General features: G+C 35.9%; 1 protein-coding gene across 1 annotated transcript in view; it reads right to left on the bottom strand.

The window, feature by feature from the left end:
* The window catches only part of LOC124367379 (ras-related protein Rab-37), a 275,711-nt gene that overhangs the window by 225,401 nt on the left and 28,508 nt on the right, over positions 1–21,802 (bottom strand). Inside the window, exons 2-3 of the mRNA XM_046824145.1 lie at positions 21,421–21,591; positions 17,998–18,108 (exon numbers count right to left, since the gene is read on the bottom strand). Of these exons, the coding sequence (XP_046680101.1) occupies positions 17,998–18,108; positions 21,421–21,591 (282 nt within the window). The remainder of the gene's footprint in view (positions 1–17,997; positions 18,109–21,420; positions 21,592–21,802) is intronic.

The raw sequence follows: 21,802 nt of genomic DNA, 5'->3' as shown, positions 1-21,802 counted from the left end.
AATGACAGTTTTATGTTCTAAAACTTCCAAGATTCTGTTGCACTACTCCTGAAAATAAAATTATCTACACCAATTAACAATAGCTGTGTTTTCACAATCAACTTTCCTCGTTGTTTTTTTGTTCTCACAAACAATATTCATCTGTAAGACCAGGAAGATAATAAGGAAATCTAAAATAAACAGATCACCTTACCCTCGAGCATACAACGGCAACGTTATTTATTTATCTTAATTACAACTGTGCCATTGTCTTTGTTACGCTGTATGCAAAGGTTTTCCTTAAAGTGTTTTATATCAATGTGATCTAAACCACAGGACCATAGGTAACGTGTGGTCGTTCACCTAAGTGAATGTTTAGTTTAGCTCCAGCTCACCTTCCTCTTAGTGCAGCATCTAGAACCTGGCGCTGTCACATACTTAACTCCTGGACACTGGAGTTATGTTCGTCTGAGAGATCGGTCCAAGTCAGCGAAGAAGAAGCTCAAAACGGACTCTTTACATCGTTTCGATATCAGAGACGCTTAGACTAAAACATGGAGTATTAATCTAGGTGAATGGGTTCACTCCTTGTCTCATCAGGTGCAGGAGTCAAGTTTGTGACTGCGTCAAATTTCAGGCGCTGCGCTAAGAGGAAGGTGAACATTAGTTTAAGGTGTTGTTTTGTGTAAAACGACAGTCTATTGCAGTTGTCCTCAAGGTAGTAGCACTTAAGGATAATATCTACACAACTTCACTGAGCTTTTATATATATAAAGGATGTCTACGAACTCCCCAGGTAATAGTTTAAGAATTTGTACTTCGCATAAAAACGTCAAACAATGTAATATAAACATTGGTCTGAAATTATATGCTTTCCGCCTATCTGTTTATATTTTTTTATAGATTTTATTTGTTTGAAGATAAAAATGACTCAAATTAGGCCTATTTATTGTTATTGCAGTCGTGAATCGTAATACAATATAATAAAATGTATATTACATTTCATATAACGCTGCATTGTGGCATGAAGTTAAAGTTTTTAAAGAATAATCGGTAAATTTAATAAAAAAATGTTGACACATGGATTAAAAAATATGTTTTACTGTTGTGATTCGCAGTTAATAATGTCTTAAACAGTTAAAATATTTCTCCATATTATTTTTGGCATGTCATTTTTAAGGTGTAAACAATTGTGTTTATCGACTTTTAATATTCCTCTCAAATTTTTATAATTTTGTTTGTTGTTATGTTATACTATTATAACATAGTATAATAATCACCGAAGAAGATCCCCAAAGTACTATCGGAGAGTTCGTATTTATAAATATACATATATAATCTTTGGTTGTGAACCCCTGATCTACAAAAACCAAACGAGTTGGACTTTGATACAAAGATTTATCTTAACAATACCTCGTCCAACTTCATTGCCCAGAACAGTACGCATGTCGTTCAAATGTAAAAGCCGTTTAAACTGTAAAAAATGCACAGTTTATAAACTACATTGTTTGTGTACATAGTGAATAAAATAAAGTGGGATGGGATGCTTACACTGTTTCCTAAACATTTTGTAATCAACAATCTTTTTGTATCTGGAACAGTTTTCGAGACATATATTACAAGCAAGTTCCATAAGAAATCGTGTATACATACAGGTTGTTTCACAAAAGGTTGGCACAAAACTTCAGGCTATGATAGTAGACACAAAAACCAGCAAAAAAATTCATATGAACATATGTCCTATCTCGCTTCTTTTAATGTTTGTCTGTCCATATGTGTCTGTCCATATCTCAGAAGCCGTTGAAACAGATGATATGAAACTTGGCAGTTATGTAAAGCTAATTAAAAGGAAAAGTGTAAAACATTTAATCTATTATCACGTTCCATTTCAAAATGGCGGCATTTGAAATGTTTCAAACTTTAATATCCCAAAAGTTTAATCTCAAGTAAAAATTGCAAGAATAATTATTGATTGAAAATTTAATGAAAAAAAACTAACAATAGCAAATTTGTTAAACTCGGGTGAGAAAAAAAGTAATTATATGTAGAAGGTATTTTTAAGTACAGGTCCTAACACATACGGACAGACTGACACTAAGCAAAGCGAGATAGAATATATGTTCATATGAACTTTTTTGCTTCTTTTTGTGTCTACTATAGTATCCTGAAGTTGTGTCTATTGCAGTATCCTGAATTTGTATCAACTATAGTATCCTGAAGTTGTGTCAGCTGTAGTATCCTGAAGTTGTGTCTACTATAGTATCCTGAAGTTGTGTCAGCTGTAGTATCCTGAAGTTGTGTCTACTATAGTATCCTGAAGTTGTGTCTACTGTAGTATCCTGAAGTTGTGTCTACTGTAGTATCCTGAAGTTGTGTCTACTGTAGTATCCTGAAGTTGTGTCTACTGTAGTATCCTGAAGTTGTGTCTACTGTAGTACCTATCCTGAAGTTGTGTCTACTGTAGTATCCTGAAGTTGTGTCTACTGTAGTATCCTGAAGTCGTGTCTACTATAGTATCCTGAAGTCGTATCTACTATAGTATCCTGAAGTTGTGTCAGCTGTAGTATCCTGAAGTTGTGTCTACTGTAGTACCTATCCTGAAGTTGTGTCTACTATAGTATCCTGAAGTCGTGTCTACTATAGTATCCTGAAGTCGTATCTACTATAGTATCCTGAAGTTGTGTCAGCTGTAGTATCCTGAAGTTGTGTCTACTGTAGTATCCTGAAGTTGTGTCTACTGTAGTATCCTGAAGTTGTGTCTACTGTAGTATCCTGAAGTTGTGTCTACTGTAGTATCCTGAAGTTGTGTCTACTATAGTATCCTGAAGTCGTGTCTACTATAGTATCCTGAAGTTGTGTCTACTGTAGTATCCTGAAGTTGTGTCTACTGTAGTATCCTGAAGTTGTGTCTACTGTAGTATCCTGAAGTTGTGTCTACTGTAGTATCCTGAAGTTGTGTCTACTGTAGTATCCTGAAGTTGTGTCTACTGTAGTATCCTGAAGTTGTGTCTACTGTAGTATCCTGAAGTTGTGTCTACTGTAGTATCCTGAAGTTGTGTCTACTGTAGTATCCTGAAGTTGTGTCTACTGTAGTATCCTGAAGTTGTGTCTACTGTAGTATCCTGAAGTTGTGTCTACTGTAGTATCCTGAAGTTATGCAAATCTCTCGTGAAACATCCTGTATACACAAATCATACGGTGAAGTGTGATATATTAATTTATGGACATATTGCATAATGAACAACTTAAAATCAAGTTACGATATGTTCCAACATATTCGAGTTGGTGTTACACTACGTGCATATGAACTGCGTACAGGTAATTAATTAATTCCCAACAACGACTACAATGATCTACGCAGCCCGGAGCTATACAGGTAAACTAATCAAAGCACGCATTACCTGTTCTACAGTTTATGCCTCGTGGGTGAACTAAGATATCGCAGTTCAGTGCAATACGTTTCACTACAGAGAGTTCCGAGATGCCCGAAGCTACAAACTTACGTTTCTCCTTTCGTATTCTTTGAACGATACCAAGAAAGTAGCCGGGGAAAAAATTTGGGGGTTCTAGACAACTGATATTTTCCCTTTGTGGACAGAGAATAAGGCTCCATTTTGTTCCTTAAAAAATTCTTCACCTGTTTCTTTATTGAGAACTATATTTCAGCAGTACATGCTAATAATACTGAAGTATTAAAATAATAATAATCGTCTACTAAAAAAACTAATGAAAAAATTTGGGGGGGAGGTCAGAACCCCTTGGATACCCTCTCACTTGCTACGTCCCTCTCCTCTGTAACGATACAAGAGACCGCGATGTTACAGAACAACGGTTAGTTGCCCCTTCTATTCCTGCGATGCAATAACCGCAGCACTGCGAATACTCATGAATAGCAAAGTGTAGATGCCCGAGTTTGTATCTTAACCACAAACTAGTGATGGGAGAATCGAATACTGTATATTCAAAAGAACGCTTGTACTCGAATATTTTACCTGCGTTAAGTATTTCAAACCAAGTCCTAGATTTGCCTTACTTACTTCCCGTAATCCATTGTTTATTTGTTGTTTGGAATGGCCCTGCCAAAAGGTGGGAAAATCCTTTTCTTTTTGGACCACCAACAAACATGTCATACCATGATCAGGTCATATTCATGATCTTCAGAAAAAAAATTATTTACTTGCTACTTCAGGCCCGTCTGAAAGATTCTTATCTACTGCAAGTTTTGTCACCGATGATCCTAGAACATATTGAAGCCAAAAACCTCAATCATGTTTGGTTTTTATACAACATGAAATAAACATTCACTTTTGTCGTCAATTGAATATTTTTACAGTTATACATTAGGCTATACAAATTATGGATCACCTCTTAATTATTCTTTTCATACTCCAGACACGCGCGCGCGTGCACGCACAGACACATTCATCTAAAACCCTCCCATGAATACTGAATATGAATACAGCTCTTGAATTATTTGATTACTATTAGACGAAATGAATGAATACTGTAGGTTTGAATTCGATTCTTTCAGAGAAATTCAAATTTCAAATGCATTCGAATTCAGTTTGAGGTATTCGAATATGTGAATACGTCCCTGCATGGAGAGCAGTGGATTTCAGTATCGTTTCCTTGCCTTCTCAAAAGGTCTACAACCCACTTTGATTATTATTTTAAGGCCCATTACTTTCTGGGTAATTTCAGCGATAACCTACGTTAAGCGTCGCAAACCTTAGACAAAATTATAGCTTCATATTTTAACCCTTTCGATACCGTCTCATTACGACCTCCACCAAAACTAACTTGGCTGCCTATCAATTTAAACCGACCCTCAGGCACGAAAGTATATTAAATCAGTACCAGCTAACCGTACACAGAACTTTAAATGGCGACTTTCAGTTCTCTTTATTTGTGTTTGCCGGCCGCGCTTAAATGTTACAAGCTAGGAATTTATTCCGAACAAAATTATCGTTTCATATTTTTAACCCTTTGGATACCGTCTCATCACGACCTCCACCACAGGTAGTGGTTGACGTTCGATAAATTCCAAGTGATTAAGGCGGAATTATGTATATTGTTGTTATCAATCTAATACAAAAGATTGATCTAAAATGTTTACAGTATTAAACTATAATTATTTTCAAACATTGGCAGCACTGAACTGTTTCCTCAGTTCAAGTTGACCAGAGGAGTAGGGACATCCTTACTAATTTGTACCGGTTTACTGTATTTTAGAAATGATGATAGGATTGCATCATGATGCAGACATCAATATTGTAGCCGCATCATCTGCACGGTTGCTGTATGTATCAGCAAGCAAGACCTCCCACACAGATAGGCTGTCGGTTGCCATGGGAATTTAATCAAATTGTTTGTCGCGCACCACTAATTAACTCTTTCCTGGCCGACGCGACGCTCGGATTTCGCTCCAAGTCGATGTAACAATTTCGCCACTACTGGCTGCACTATTCGATATCTACAGGTAGTTTGTCTTCGTAACATCAGAAAATAAGCTTTCATCCAATATAACAGTATAACAGGTAACACTGTGTACTTGTCCTCGATATCAGCATTACGTATGTATAACACTACAAAACTTACAGGTATTAAAGTCCTATTTGCTACATAGGTGATTTAAAATTTATTTATTAAATATTTCTGGTAGAAAATATATGCGAAAATATTTTAATTTATTTAGTGATATCTAAGTATAGGTAAATTAAATTACTTAATTTCTCAAGAAAGGGTATGCGGATGTAGGATGGTACAGTGAGATAGCAGGTTTTTTTGGAGAGCTTCGTGTTGGTAACTTGAAGGTCGCGGGTTCGATTCCATCATGGGCTACCTCAAGTAAGCTGCAAAACTCCCATCTGAAAATCGTAATTCGACTATAAAAGAGCTACTTACGCAAAATCCCTCGCAGATGGGTGTAGGGAACTAATAAGACCACCAACTAAATTAACCGCCAAAGAAACTCCAGAAAGGTGCCGAGACTCGCGTGTCGTAGCTATTTATACCTCCCCTTCCCGTAAACCAGGTAACTAAAAACCAAGCTTTGATTGGCCTAGTGTAATAACGTTAACAAAGTAGACTACAGAAATATTTGCTAGTCTCACTCTATCATTCTACATCTGCAGACCCTTCCTTGAGAAATTAAGTAATTTAATTTACCTATTCTTTGAAATAATTAATTAAATTCAACACTTTTTCTCTCACAAATATTTAATAAATAAATTCTAAATTGCTTATGTAGCATATATATATACCTTGTTTCAGTTATTTAAGTGCCTTCTGACTTGACTCCTATATTAATTTTTATTGAAAAAATAGATAAAAATCGAAGATTGTTGTCTTAGAACCGAGAGAAAATTTGTTCTGTATAACCACGCATCCTAATTATTTTTGAAACCGATAGATGGATTTTATATCTAATATTTGCTGAAAATTCACAGCTAAAAGTACATTAATAATGGCATTTTTTGCGTGTTTGTTTCTTTACAAACGGGACAATACTTTAATATTTTAGAACATTTAGAACTGGAATCGGTACATTACTTCAAATGCAGAGTCCGGCAAACTTTCATCTAGCATAGTTCTTACCGATTGCTTCAAAGGGAGTCTTCGGAGTCAAACTGTGACCATTTCTATGCTTTAGGACATTTTAAGATCAATTTCTAATGTAGATGAGTACTTACCTAATCGCTGAAATCTAAAAACGGCGTGAAAACTAATGGTTACTCCTTCGAGAATTCACACACTAAAAATGTTAACAAATTGAAAATAGAATTAAACATATGGTTAAACTGTCACAGAAAAATGTTTACACGGAACACTTAATTACATTTGACAGGCTCTTTTGATTAACTTAACAAATTTAGAGACCAAGATAGGATTTTTCACTGCTTTAACGATGAGTTAAGTGTATCCCAGAGGGATTTTCGAAAGAGGGAAGAGGCCTATATTCATCTCAGATATCGTAAGAATGTCCATGTAACATTTCTGTACAATCAGTTGAATAGTTTATACGTGAAATCAAAGCAAACAATCAAAGACACTTTCGCATTTATAAGATGATTAGGATTACTCCATATAACAGTGTAATACTAATATGAATTATATAAGATCACTGCTTCTTTAAGTTACCGATAGGTAGCGCGCAAGTAGACAGTTTTAAGTGAACCAGATCTTCTAATTAATTGTTTAGTAATCAAAGCTATAAATCAATTCCAAATTTTTAATTTATTCTTCTGCCTCCTCATCATTTAATTCTCCAAGTGCTTGAACTTAACATTATTTTCCCCGCAATAAATGGAAGCATCGATTGTGGAACTTTCAAAGGATATATTAAATCCTCGATGGCAAAGAGCGAACAGACCCACACGAAACCGAGACCTGATATTTCCATCAAAGAACATTTTTGCGCTTCAAAAATGTTTCAAGTCTTGACGGCAATACAGAGGAATCGAGAAGACAGTAATAAGTCACTCTGCCTTTGAAGGATTTTACAAGTTTTTATTATCACTTCCACGGTTGTCTCGGGTTGTGTTCACAATTTAACACAATGTTTTCCCCGCCGATCCTCTGGTTTTGCTATTTATGAAATATCAATACTCTTTTCTTGGTTATGATGGTAAATGTAGTGAATACTCAGTGCACTAATTATCGAATTACTTTTCGTATTTTGTACTTTCATTGACGCATAATCGTGGCCACTTTTATCTTCGTTTTTGGGCACAAATGTTAGTTATTAGTCTTTAAAGTAAAAATTGTACTCATTTATAGTATTTATGAATGTACTACTTCGTATGACATAATTCTTACCCGGTTAAAAAGTGACAGACTGGCATGAAAAATACCGTATAACTGTCATGTTCTGTTGAAAGATCGTTCTCAACAAATAAACTGTTCAAGATCATTTTAATGGACAAAATGGCCTTAACTCTCTGTCCACTACGGGAAAATATCAGTTGTCTGTACTCCCTAAAATTTTATCCTGGCTACGTTCTTGAATATTTACCATTAGAAGTAAAATGTATTTCAAAAAGTGTTTGTATATTTTACGATATTATCGATTTGGTTTTCTTAGAGCACTTGGTTATTTTTTGAGAGGGGTTTAAAGATTCCACATTTTATGGGATAAAATAAAATAAATATAAAAAGAAGTTTATTTGATATCGTCAATATCCAAATTTATAGAAGGGTGGAAAAACTAACCACTTTGATAATAAATACGAACAATTCTCTGTAATCTAGGGTAAGGCTTGGTCACCGAAAATAACGGGCTTATTTCCCTCAAAACCACGAAATGTGGCATAAAACTGAAGCAATCGATGTCACTTGTACAGACTTTCAGACTAAGTTTGCTGAATACTGTTTAATTTTTGTCCTCTTAAATTTCAGTTTAGCTTTAACGCTACTAGCGTACCTTTAGTTGACAATAAGTCAGAAATAAGCTACCTATATTGATAGCGCAACATACTTTGTTGAAAATACACGTGACAAGCCGGCTGCACGTATTTGCTGAACAAAACTAATATTTACGTATAAACCTGACTCTTCACGCGCTCCGCACGGTAAAGTAACACTTCGCAGCAGCCGCACTTCCATTATCTCCATTACCTGTGCTCGCAACTTTCTCTCGAGGCGATTTTGTATGTTTCATGACACGGGATCCGTCAGCACTCGCTCCAGGAGAACACCGAACATAGTGACGCAAACGACTACCACCAGCTCAAGTCGGATGCAACATTTCAACTTTAAAGCTCATTTTATTCACGAGATGTCGGACGGACAGGCAATCGGACAGAAAAGACTTTTTACAGCTCTCGAAAGACTAAGGCATAATAAGAGATAGGCTTTGCAGACGCCCAACCAAGTTCCGTGGAGTGATAGACTTCGCTAACGCTCAGTAAAGTTCGATGGATTGATAATCTTCGCTAACGCTCAGTAAGGTTCGATGGAATATTAGGCTTTGCTAACGCTCAGTCAAGTTCCATGGAGTGATAGGCTTCACTAATCCTCAGCAATGTTCAATGGTGAGAAGCTCCGCTAACGCTCAGCCAGGTACCATGGAGCGATAGGCTTCGCTAACGCTCAGCCAAGTCCCGTGGAGTGATAGGCTTCACTAACGCTCTGCCAAGTTCCATGGTCATAGGCTTCGCTAACGCTCATCAAAGTTCCATGGAGTTATAGGCTTCACTGAGGCTCAGCCATGTTCCATGGTGATAAGCTTCGCTAACGCTCGGCCGAGTCCCGTGGAAAGATAGGCATCGCTAACGCTTTTTTAAGTTCCATGGAGTAGGTAAAATAAATGAGACCGCCTGTACACCCGGCTTATAATATAAGGGAAGGGAATGTTTTTAAAACGGCTAATACAGACCGATCCAGCAGTTGAAGGTCACGTCATATGCTCATTACTCATTAGCTGACTCATACTTTTCTCCGTATCTCCATAAATTTCTTTACACTCATCACTGCCACTAAATTTATCGTGTCTATCTTGTTACGCTTAGTAAGTAAAATCGTGGTTAAACGCACGCTAGAAATGAGGTTAGTGAGACCTCGCGTTCGTTAGTGGGCAATATCCTGGCCCGGGGAAACTACTTCCGGTGGGTCAATGTTTACCATTCTTACTTTCGTTGTAAACATAGTAGAGATGGAGTTGTCGTCAAATTCTAACCGTCTAAACAAAAAAATTCGAAATTCGTGTATACAGACGGACATAAAAAAGATAGAAATCTAATTTTGTCATTAACTCGTTCTACTACTGACTTCGTAACTGTCCTCAGTTAAAATATATAAACACGTTTTAAGGACGAAACTGTATAATTTACAAACAATAAATTTATTGCAACATTTCCGTGTACATCTTCTGTACACAATTATATATGTTCCTTAGTCAGAAGGGTCTCCAAATAAATAAAAATGCATTACCCTGAAGCACACCCTTATTGATTTTCAGGTAACAAAAGGAATTAGCTCTGTATTGAGGACGCTGCCCTAGGAATATGATAACACTAGTAACAGCATATTCTAGTGTTTACTATGTACCGTAGTAAATTGTACGTTTATTATCCTCGTCGACCTGCCTGGAGCCTGGAACGGACAGCTATGGAAATATTCTCTGTTTACTAATTTGTTCTTTCTGTTTTCTTCTCGTTACCATCACGGTTATCCATTAGACAAATATAATCAGAGTCACTTTTTACAGACGAATCTAGACTAGTTTCAATGTTGACCATTTGCAATACCGATTTACGAGTAGATTTACTCAACAAACTTCACTCCAATACGTCAACTCGTTCGAGAGTTATCGTGCATTCACACAGACGAATATGGACTAGTTTCAATGTTGAACATTTGCAATACCGATGTACGAGTAGATTTACTCAACAAACTTCACTCCAATACGTCAACTCGTTCGAGAGTTATCGTGCATTCACACAGACGAATATGGACTAGTTTCAATGTTGAACATTTGCAATACCGATGTACGAGTAGATTTACTCAACAAACTTCACTCCAATACGTCAACTCGTTCGAGAGTTATCGTGCATTCACACAGACGAATATGGACTAGTTTCAATGTTGAACATTTGCAATACCGATTTTGATTTACTCAACAAACTTCACTCCAATACGTCAACTCGTTCGAGAGTTATCGTGCATTCACACAGACGAATATGGACTAGTTTCAATGTTGAACATTTGCAATACCGATGTACGAGTAGATTTACTCAACAAACTTCACTCCAATACGTCAACTCGTTCGAGAGTTATCGTGCATTCACACAGACGAATATGGACTAGTTTCAATGTTGAACATTTGCAATACCGATTTTGATTTACTCAACAAACTTCACTCCAATACGTCAACTCGTTCGAGAGTTATCGTGCATTCACACAGACGAATATGGACTAGTTTCAATGTTGAACATTTGCAATACCGATTTTGATTTACTCAACAAACTTCACTCCAATACGTCAACTCGTTCGAGAGTTATCGTGCATTCACACAGACGAATATGGACTAGTTTCAATGTTGAACATTTGCAATACCGATTTTGATTTACTCAACAAACTTCACTCCAATACGTCAACTCGTTCGAGAGTTATCGTGCATTCACACAGACGAATATGGACTAGTTTCAATGTTGAACATTTGCAATACCGATTTTGATTTACTCAACAAACTTCACTCCAATACGTCAACTCGTTCGAGAGTTATCGTGCATTCACACAGACGAATATGGACTAGTTTCAATGTTGAACATTTGCAATACCGATTTTGATTTACTCAACAAACTTCACTCCAATACGTCAACTCGTTCGGGAGTTATCGTGCATTCACACAGACGGAAATCAAATTTCGTCATCGCTTACCACAGAGTCCTCAACCCCCTTCTGACTCAAGGGTTAATATTCTGGGGGTTTACCACTCAAAATCATTTCCAAATGGGTTTCATTCTCCAAAAAAAGTGCATTGAGAGCTGTTTAGGGGATGCGGTTGCGTGAGTACGTACCTTCACTATTAATATGCCATGCAGTCATTTTATTCACAAAAACCTTAATTTTTAGACCTCTGACCCATACATTTAGTACGAGATACAAACACAATTTTGTTCCTGACAATTTTGGATCTTCTCTTTCTATTAACTCATTATTTTATCAAGGTTCTAAGTTGTACAATAATAAGCTACCTGAAATAAAACATGCCCCTAATTTATCAATTTAATAAGAATCAAATTAAAGTTCTGTCTGTCGGAGAGGGCTCTCTACAGTTTAAAAGAGGTCTTGTAAACTAATATATTATTATTAATGAGATTCTTGACAGTTATTGCACTGAGCGGTTTAGTCGATGCTGCACCATCATAGATATAATTCATATGTATAATTCCCAATGATTATTTATTTAAATTAATTATTTTATGTTTTGAGTACCGCCAAAAACAATGTTCAATGTTGTAATAAATATTTTGACTTTGAACAACTGACAGGAGAAATTTTGCTAAACACAGCCAATAATACAAAACAAACTCAATTTAATGGAAAATACGCATATACCCCACACCCCCACAATTTATAAAGTGATATTTTATAAAATGGTCTAGCGAATTGCGTGGCATCGTTTTTCACACCAGTTATCGTGAAGAATATACAAGCCAATAGTATGTTGGAATGCTGACAAAGTATATTTATGAGTTACTCACCATTTAGAAACTAGCTAAACGAACTCAATGGCATTTTACTACGAACCAATTACAGTGAAGAATAAATAACAGATTGATATTAATAAAACGATCTTTTATAGTTACCCAAAGTTTATAAGCCAATGATATTGCTATGAGGCAACAAAGCATTAGGAAAAGTTGCCTACAGGTTTTAAACTGGCTTAATGAACTCCGTGATATCGATCAGCATCTACATTTCTGTGTACCCAATGATCAAAGATCCATAATAGCTCTTAGTTAACCAAAGTTTATAAGCCAATGATATTGCTATGAGGCAACAAAGTATCATTAAAGGTTGTCCACAGTTTTTAACTAGCTTAACCAACCACATAAATGTTGTCAAACTGTACAGGAACGATGACTGTCTATGCAGTACTAAAATCGTGTGTAAAGAAAATTGTTTCAATAATGCCTAACGTAAGAAAACGTAGAATCTAACGTAGAAAGAAAGAGGGTTAAACATTTTTCTCCGGTTTGAAGAAATAAAATTATAATTGTAACACATTTTAATCGTATGCACTACAACTTTACATCTCCCTTAAATCATTATCTATTCCTTGACCTTACTAACATTTAAATTAATATTAAATATGCAATAATTTGCGTTAGTAAAAAAGTCGAGTGTAACCGATTGCCAAGCTGTCTAAGACGTGGAACTTTTCATCTGAGTTAGAGATAGCGCAGGTTCAAATCCTGTCTGTGACCGTTGCACTTTTTATCAGTACCATCGACCTTGTACTGTATCGACTCTTCCCATTATTCTGTTTGATGAGATCCTCGTTCAAGCCCATGATGGCAGTCATAATAATGCTTAAAATGGGGTGGCCTCTCCTTTATGAAAAAAAAAACAAAAAACTTAACCTAATTTCAAAGTTCTTATTCTGAATTGCGTCCGAAATTGAGGATAATTGTCAGTTTATTACTAAACGTTGAATTCAAAAGCCAACTGGACATTCGTATAGTGGACAGTTTATAACACGGGTTGCCTAGATGCAATGACACTATCACCCAAGGCTCTGTACGATGGCTGTGTTTTATCATACATTCACAGTGTCCCGTGCTTTGTTCGAACAACAAAGGATTTGTAAGCACCTGTGTACAAATGGTGTATGATTTCTAGTTAAAAATATTAAATTGTAACTTACTGTCAATGTGATAGCCTTGTGGTAACGTAAAACTATAAAACAATAGCACAATAAGAATTAAAGTTTCACCATAAAAATATTGAAATTACTCAAAACAAATAAAAACGTTCAAAAAATCTGTTTTGAAGCTAAAACAAAAGACGTGAGGAGAAAGGCTTGGAAATGTTACTGATTTCCACGTTTATAAAGTGCACAAATTTGAGCCTTTACTTATCTAAAACTCTCAAGATTACAGTAGAAATACTTGGAAATAAATCTTTAAAATTCTTTTTACAACTTAACTATATTTATGAATTCTTATTAACGGTCAGCCAAACGGCCTGTTGTGACATTAAACTCCATGTTCCCTATATAAAATAAAGGTTAATGCCAAATCTTAAGTCCAGAGGGCAGTACGTTTTCCATATATCTTGCGGACAGAAATACAAGCGAGATTGTTCACTGAATCCAAGAGGAAAACACTCCTGTTAAACATTATATTCAATATTTGTATACTGATAAACATTTATATGATAATCAACAACTATTTTCCCACTACAGTAATTAAAAATATAACAAGGAGATAGTTATATTACACTACGTGCTACGTAACAGGCTTCTTCAGGTTGCTTAAAATTTAAAATCAACATTCTCTAGATGTCTTGAGAACAGATAGACAGACAGAAAATCTTTTTTCTTCTAGGACATAAAGCTTAGAAAATTGCGACTAATCCTAAAAGGACGTTTGCACTGCTTCCGGAGTGATAGGATATTCTGGATGGGTGAGGTTGGGAGTAGGAGCCGCCTCCTGTCGAGATTCATGAGGAAAAGTTTAGGGCACTAACCTGAAGTCATGTATCCTCGGAAGAAGGAGGTCAGTTCTGAACCAGCCTCTCCAGTCAGAGCAGGCAGGGGGTGGCACACCCTTATGTCTTGGCTGGCAAGAAACTTCGTTTCTTAGGGAACAAACCCCACCAACTCTAACAGTCATCTCCCGCAATTATCCTTGCGCCCCAGAATCTCGACATTTGCGGTTAGTGATGTGCCGCTCCTGGACATCCATAAGGTTGTCCAGATTTAAGTGACACATCGGTTTTTGCTGTGCCCAGTATGGGTTCAACTGGAAGGTAGCTTATAAACCAGTTGAAACCTCTTGGGGAGACGGACAATCATACTGGAAACATTATTAAATCTCCTAGCAGACCAAAGAGAAAATGTGTCAGTCAGCTGAGTGATAGGCTTCAATGACGCTCAGCCAAATTCCATGGTCGGACACTAACCATAGAATTCGTAATTGGCTATGCAAAACGAAGTTTTATGCTAAATTTTAAATAAAGTATCTGAAGACATCTTGCCACACGATACATTTACATTTCATTCAGGTTTCATAGCAGTGTATGAAAGTAAAAGTTCCGGTACTAGGAAAAGACTTTAATCTACTTATAATTGACTTTCACTCTATTATAGTACTCAGATGGTTTATTACTTCATTTATACTGCTATTTTCTTGTTGCTATTTTGATTACCCGTACCACCAATGTGAAAATATTAGCTGATGCTCAACCAAATCCCATGGAGTGTCATGTACCATTATCGAACTCAGTGTGGCCTATATAGTCTGTGTGTCAGTTTGTTTTCGAGATATCGTGCAAACAGACAACACAAATTGACAGACAGTCATAAATCAAAGTTTTTCCAGCCCTACGAGTAATACTCAGCCAAAAAGTATTTACAGTTCTATTTTTATTTTATTAAAAAATTAGGCTACTACCTCATACCGAACGTTTTTCATAATTAATATTTAAGAACAATAAATCATAGGCCTAACTGCAATTTAAGCGAACAAGAAGTTTTATAATTCTAGATACCACTTTTAAAACGAATGCGGAACAATAACAATAAGAAAGAATCTTGTTCGAGGTTCGCTATTTCTTCAAAACATCTTGTTCCCACTAAGGACGTGAGTACCTGTTTAGCTACTCGAATTCTACGTCAACAAAAAAGCTGTTGAATAATTTATTGGACTGTTTGTTCTTGCGGTGATTTTAGAGGGAAACAGCCTTTGAATAAATCATTATTACGCGGAACGCACTTGGACGTATAAACATTTCAGTTTGTACAGAGAAATATGGTAATATAATGCGATATGGCTACAACGCATCGATAACGCTCGGATAAACACCATAGAGTAGTATACGCGTACACCGTCATCTAACTCAGTGTTCTTCATATAGAAATGAAGCTTCATGAATAATTTCAAGTTTAGGTCAGTTCGCTTTCGAGATATCGTGCAGACATACAGACAGACAGAAATGAAAATTCTCCACTATTAAAGACCTATTTTTCAGCCAATTTAGACCTATAACAGAAACAAATCTTATTTTTATCAATGGAGCATTTCTATTATTGTATAATCGCAGGGTATTTTAGCCGTGTATTTTTTTAAATCCTAAAATAATGAATGTCGGCACACGGTATCTTATTTATATAGGATATATACTTACGTGGGAGAAGGATGGTTTCTGCAGCCCACAGAAGTGATGAAGTTGACGAGCCTATCCGTGAAACCTTCCCGAATTGGAAAAATCCATGAAATTTTGATGGGTAATGTTATTTCCAAAGGAAGCACGTGCATCATAATCAACTCACAAGAACCACGTGCGAAGAATGTACTGTAATATTACATACCGGTACCCAATGTTAATTTCTGTACTACGCAACAAATTAGCTGAGAGAAGACAAATATAATATACTGTTCGTGCAATTCGTTAGGCCTAAACCTTTGTTACTTTTTGACTTTATAATTCTATACAATATTAATTAGTAGTATTTATTTTTATCGAACAGCCGATTATATCACTTTCGATTATCCCATCACTGGTTCAAGGTGGAATACGATAAGCGGACTCGGTTTTTATATCGATATTTAATTATTATACACATCGATATAATCAACCCATAGTAATTTATCTGAACAATAAATAAATTATCTGTACCAACTAATTATACACACATTTTCATATTCTAAACACAATTTTTATCAATAAGTAACTTATTTAAAATAAAAAAAGATGGTTAACTTTAGAAAACTCAACAAAAAACATTTAAAGATGATTCACTGTGTCTTTCTCGGTTTCAAGATGTATGTTTTATTGTTACATTTTCTTTATTATTCAAATAACACTTTTTCTGTCACCTGTCTTAATTTTATCGTTTGAGTAATGGTTATGGTTCCTTTAGTATTTATGACATTACGTAACTGTGTAAACTATTTGTATTAATTTGAAACATGTGAGTTTAATTTAGTATTTTAGATACATTGACATCGGTTGATTGTTGTGTTATTCGATACATAAAGTATCGATGATTTTAACAAGCGAGATTAAAACCGGGTCCGCTTATCGTACTCTGCCCTAGCAAAAGCCTGCTATATTGCGAGACATACCATTGCAAGCCTATGTTGTGGTAAATCAACTGTCAATGCACTTAGGCCTGTGACGGTGTTAATAATTTATTAAACTAATGTTAAATAATTTATCTCTGTATAAAACAGTAGTTTTATGCGATATCACTAGTATTAAAGCTATTAATTACATATTAATAAATAATAAAGCCCCGAACGGCTTGCAATGATATGTCTTGTACAGGTGTAGGTAGGTCTATCTACTTCGGTATGCGGCCGTAGCAGACCCAAGGCTGAGTTTTACTAAAGAAAACCACAATAATCTGCGGAGTGGACCTCCGGATATGTTGCTTGACATGTGCAGTTACTCATTAACAGTTTGACTCTAGTTGTAGCTAGTCAGCTAGTGTTGCAAAAACTGTTTTGAGGTTATGTCAAAGTTAGTAAAATTTAATATGCGTTTTTGTGCGTAATTACATCACTTAATTCTATAATATTAGAGTGCGGTATATTTTACCTGTCATTACATTTTATATTTAGATGTATAATCAAACAAATAGGATTGAAAAACAATAAAAAATGACTAATAAAACAAGTTAACAGTTCAGCCTAGTTTATTTCTTTGTAACCCAGTACAGTACTTGTGAACTCTATCACACGGCACTTTCTATATCCGGAATAATAGTTATTTTTGTAAAAAACAAGCTATGTACATCAACAAAATATTCCAATATATTTCTCTTAGACTACATACGTGATAGACAACTATTCTAAAAAGTTTACTATATATTAGAATTAAATTTTATAATTAATAATAATAACAACGGTGTAGTACCTAAACCAAAAATCAATATTCAATAACCAACTGTTTTCACAAAACAGAATGGAATCGTTATAACAACAACAGAAATGCCTTTTTTTAAACATAACCTAAGTTATTTATTTGATGTACATACCACTTAAGATTAACAAAGTAATGAATGGCCATAACAAGAGGTTGCTTATGACTCCATCTCTCGTCTTCCAGCCAATCGCCTTTTGACAGGGATGTTTCGGTGGCGCAGACTGGTTGCAAGTGTTGGAATCAGTGAACAGCTAAGTGTGTTAACCTGGTCTGGCGATTCAATCATATTCACTTTACACAGAGTGGTCACTTACCCGTTAGCTCAGCTGTGTTGTTATCAGCAGAAGGATGAAAGTCCAGAAAAAGACAAGAGGTACTTACCGCAAGAACCGGTTGCAGGTTGAGTAGCCAGTCACTTACCGTAAATCCTATACCGACGGTGGCTGAGAAAGTTCCTGTCTGGAATTTTCCCGTGTCGAACTGTACCAGAAGCGAGGTCTTCCCCACGCCGCTGTCACCCAGCAGTATCGTCTGTTAAATAAAAAAAAACTATTAATTTGACTTACTGGTATGGTAATTCTGAGCAATTATTTCGTTCTGTGCCTGTTTTTCTTGAGGTCAAGTATTTCGCTCGGTAAGACCAGTAGTCTTCAGGAGGCACTCGAGGAACAAACGACCTCAGTTCAGCAGGTCACTTTGCCTCTTGTGAATTTGTATTTACTACCTGTTTCCCGCAGTTTCGCTCGCTGTTCGTACGCTTTGCCTGTGTATGAGCACTTCTTGTTCTAATACATTATATTTCCAACGCTGTTGTAGAGTTTACCTTGTTGCCACGATCAAGAAAATCTATCACAAGTGTATGTTTACAACCACTGTACACGTACAAGTACTTTATTATAAAATGGTCTAACGCTCAAGCTTTTATAGCAACACATATTACAGCAAATATACATCAAAACTTAGCGCCTTCTAATAGTGTTTGGCTATTTAATATACGTAACTATCTCGTAATCGCAGTTTATAATGTGCAGGGCGCCCCCTTTATATTTTGCAGCGCCCCCCCCCCCCGGTGGTGAGTTACATCAATGGGCATAGCATATAAACCTTCTATGTGAAAAATACATATACGTACAAATTTTTATAATGATCGGACAAATAGCTTCTGATTTTATAAAGGTCATAAAGACAAGCATTCGTTTATATATATATATATATATATATATATATATATATATATATATATATATATATATATATACATATGGATTGTAAAGACTGATTTTGCTTGTATTTTCAGTAAAACTAGTACAATGCAAATTTTACGAATGCATATAATATTTGAATGATTATTTGTGCAGGCCTATATTTTTATTGTAATAACTTACAAAAAAACTGTATAGTTCCAACTGCATAAATAAAGAGGTTTCAAGTTCGCGGAAGTACCCTTGCGTGATGCTCAAACTACCAAAACATTAAATCCGTCTCAGAGGTGGGTAGTAATCCGCTGTCAGTAGGTTATGACATCCTCTGATAAATATATATCGATAAAATTTCTATATATATTTAAATATTTTTATTTTCATATAACTTATTAGAAGTAGAAGTACAAAGAACAGATCCCATTGACCTTAAACATAAAGAATATGATCCGACCATAACGTTATATATAAAAAAAATTTTACTAATACCCCTGAACTCCATTTCTAATTATAATTTGTAAAATCTAATCATCGAAAGTAAGTTGTGGAAATTATATTAGTGAATTTTTTACATGCGGAAGTATAAATAAAACAACAGCTTAGAAATATTTTGAAGTTATTTTACAAGACATTATCTTTGGTTATTTAGTTAAGAAAATACGACGGCAATTCTTTTGTTTAGTTAAATTATTTATTTTTTTAACTTACACAATGATTTTCATAAATGATATAGGTACATTAAAACAAAATAAACAAAAATGCTGATTAGTTTATACAACAAGCAAGCATGCAACAATGTTTTAAATACAAAATGCAACGAGCAAAAATAAAACAGGTCAGTCCGAGGAATCAAGAATTTATCAACTAATTGACGAGAAGATAAAGATAAAAAATTAAAAAAGATCAACCAGTAGGCCTACTGACATAAAACAATCCCAATGGTAAATCTGCTACTTCGTACATACGCCAGTAAAATAAGTACTAAAAGCATATAATAGAATACTTTGACAAATTTTTACAATGTCCATTTTTGCAAAAATCCGTGCAAATAGTTAATCAAGTGAGTCGATATTCTCTGTCTGAGGTCACTGAGCAGATTCCAGCAGCTTGGAAAGCACAGATCGATGTTCTCAACTGGGCGATGTTCGGAATGCAAATAGTTAATCAAGTGAGTCGATATTCTCTAGTCTGAGGTCACTGAGCAGATTCCAGCGGCTTGGAAAGCACAGATCGATGTTCTCAACTGGGCGATGTTCGGAATGCAAATAGTTAATCAAGTGAGTCGATATTCTCTAGTCTGAGGTCACTGAGCAGATTCCAGCGGCTTGGAAAGCACAGATCGATGTTCTCAACTGGGCGATGTTCGGAATGCAAATAGTTAATCAAGTGAGTCGATATTCTCTAGTCTGAGGTCACTGAGCAGATTCCAGCAGCTTGGAAAGCACAGATCGATGTTCTCAACTGGGCGATGTTCGGAATGCAAATAGTTAATCAAGTGAGTCGATATTCTCTAGTCTGAGGTCACTGAGCAGATTCCAGCAGCTTGGAAAGCACAGATCGATGTTCTCAACTGGGCGATGTTCGGAATGCAAATAAGATAAGGCGGGCATATAACATTCTGACTGTGCTTTCATTTGGAAATGTTGCTAGGTTGGGGCAAATAAAACAACGGTCCACGCCTTGTTGCGAAACAGAACCGATTATTGCTAAAAATATATTTTTGCTAAACTCAACGTTACCCTTCTATCTCTTTCAGTAATCACAGTTCGTCAGTTGTTTATAATGTTTCTTCTCAAATCCTTCACATCTTCTCCAATTTTCACTTTTTTCAGAAATTCCCTATATAGGCCTATATAAGACCCAAAATTGTCATTGCTGGGTCCAAGGGACCTGGCCTTTCACCGTCATGACGTCACTGTTACTGATCGGGCACTCTGTCATCTTACGCTTGTATTTATGAACTAGTCAACTGTATCGTTCTTTATTCAATGTCTGTTATTGAAGATGGATAATTTGAAAGGATAATAGAATTTTGGATATTTGCTATCGATAAGTGTTAACAAATGTATTATTCTATTTAAATGTGTTCTATCCCCGTTTGAAAAGGTCATCATTTACATAATAACATTCGAGATGCAATAAACATTTCTATTTTATTCTATTTTCAAAACACCAGATATTTCTAAATTTTAAGTTTATTTTAAAAGTTTAAATCATCTTTATTTGGAAACAAAAACGAAAATCTTTACGTCGTCTGCTGCAAAAGCTAAGGTTTCTCGAGTGCTCATATCATCTGGAAGTTCAATTACCAAGAGGAAAAGATGAGGTTCCATAAGAGAACCCTGTGGAATCCTATAAAAAATATTATTTTATACAGATTTGTATCAGTTGGAAATGGTGGTCATTGCTCTTATTGTTTACTGTACTTACAAAAATGGATAGTGCGTAACATCCATTGCTTTAGTAGTTCATAAGCTTGGATATGTAAATTAAATTTTTTCGTTTTTTCCCTGTACAGTCTATTTTATTTTAAATAAATTGATGTGGAAGTTACCAAATTACCACTATAAATTCGTGAGCTCCACTTAACTTAGCATTAAAATAACTCGTAAAAATTGTCAAATATCTAGCTGGAGTCTCTTACCTTGTGTGGCAATTCTTCAACCTGTTCGTAGGGATCCTTGAAGAGATCCTCAGGAGGCTTGTACCCCCGGTACCCTGTAGGGGAAGGCTGGGTGGTGGGTGCACCGGGGGTGCGCAGAGTGTCGTCTGACTCAAACACGTCGTCACTCATGCTGTCGTCAGTGGCCATAACCTGGGTACATGGAAACCACAAATCATTATTTGGTGAGTCATCATGAGGTTTATACCCCCCGGTACCCTGTAGGGGAAGGCTGGGTGGTGGGTGCACCGGGGGTGCGCAGAGTGTCGTCTAACTCAAACACGTCGTCACTCATGTTGTCGGCAGTGGCCATAACCTGGGAACATGGGAACCACAAATCATTAATTGGTGAGTCATCATGAGG

Source organism: Homalodisca vitripennis, chromosome 8 (assembly GCF_021130785.1).
Source record: "Homalodisca vitripennis isolate AUS2020 chromosome 8, UT_GWSS_2.1, whole genome shotgun sequence".
NCBI classification, from domain to species: Eukaryota; Metazoa; Arthropoda; class Insecta; order Hemiptera; family Cicadellidae; genus Homalodisca; species Homalodisca vitripennis.
This window is presented reverse-complemented; position numbering and strand designations above follow the sequence as displayed.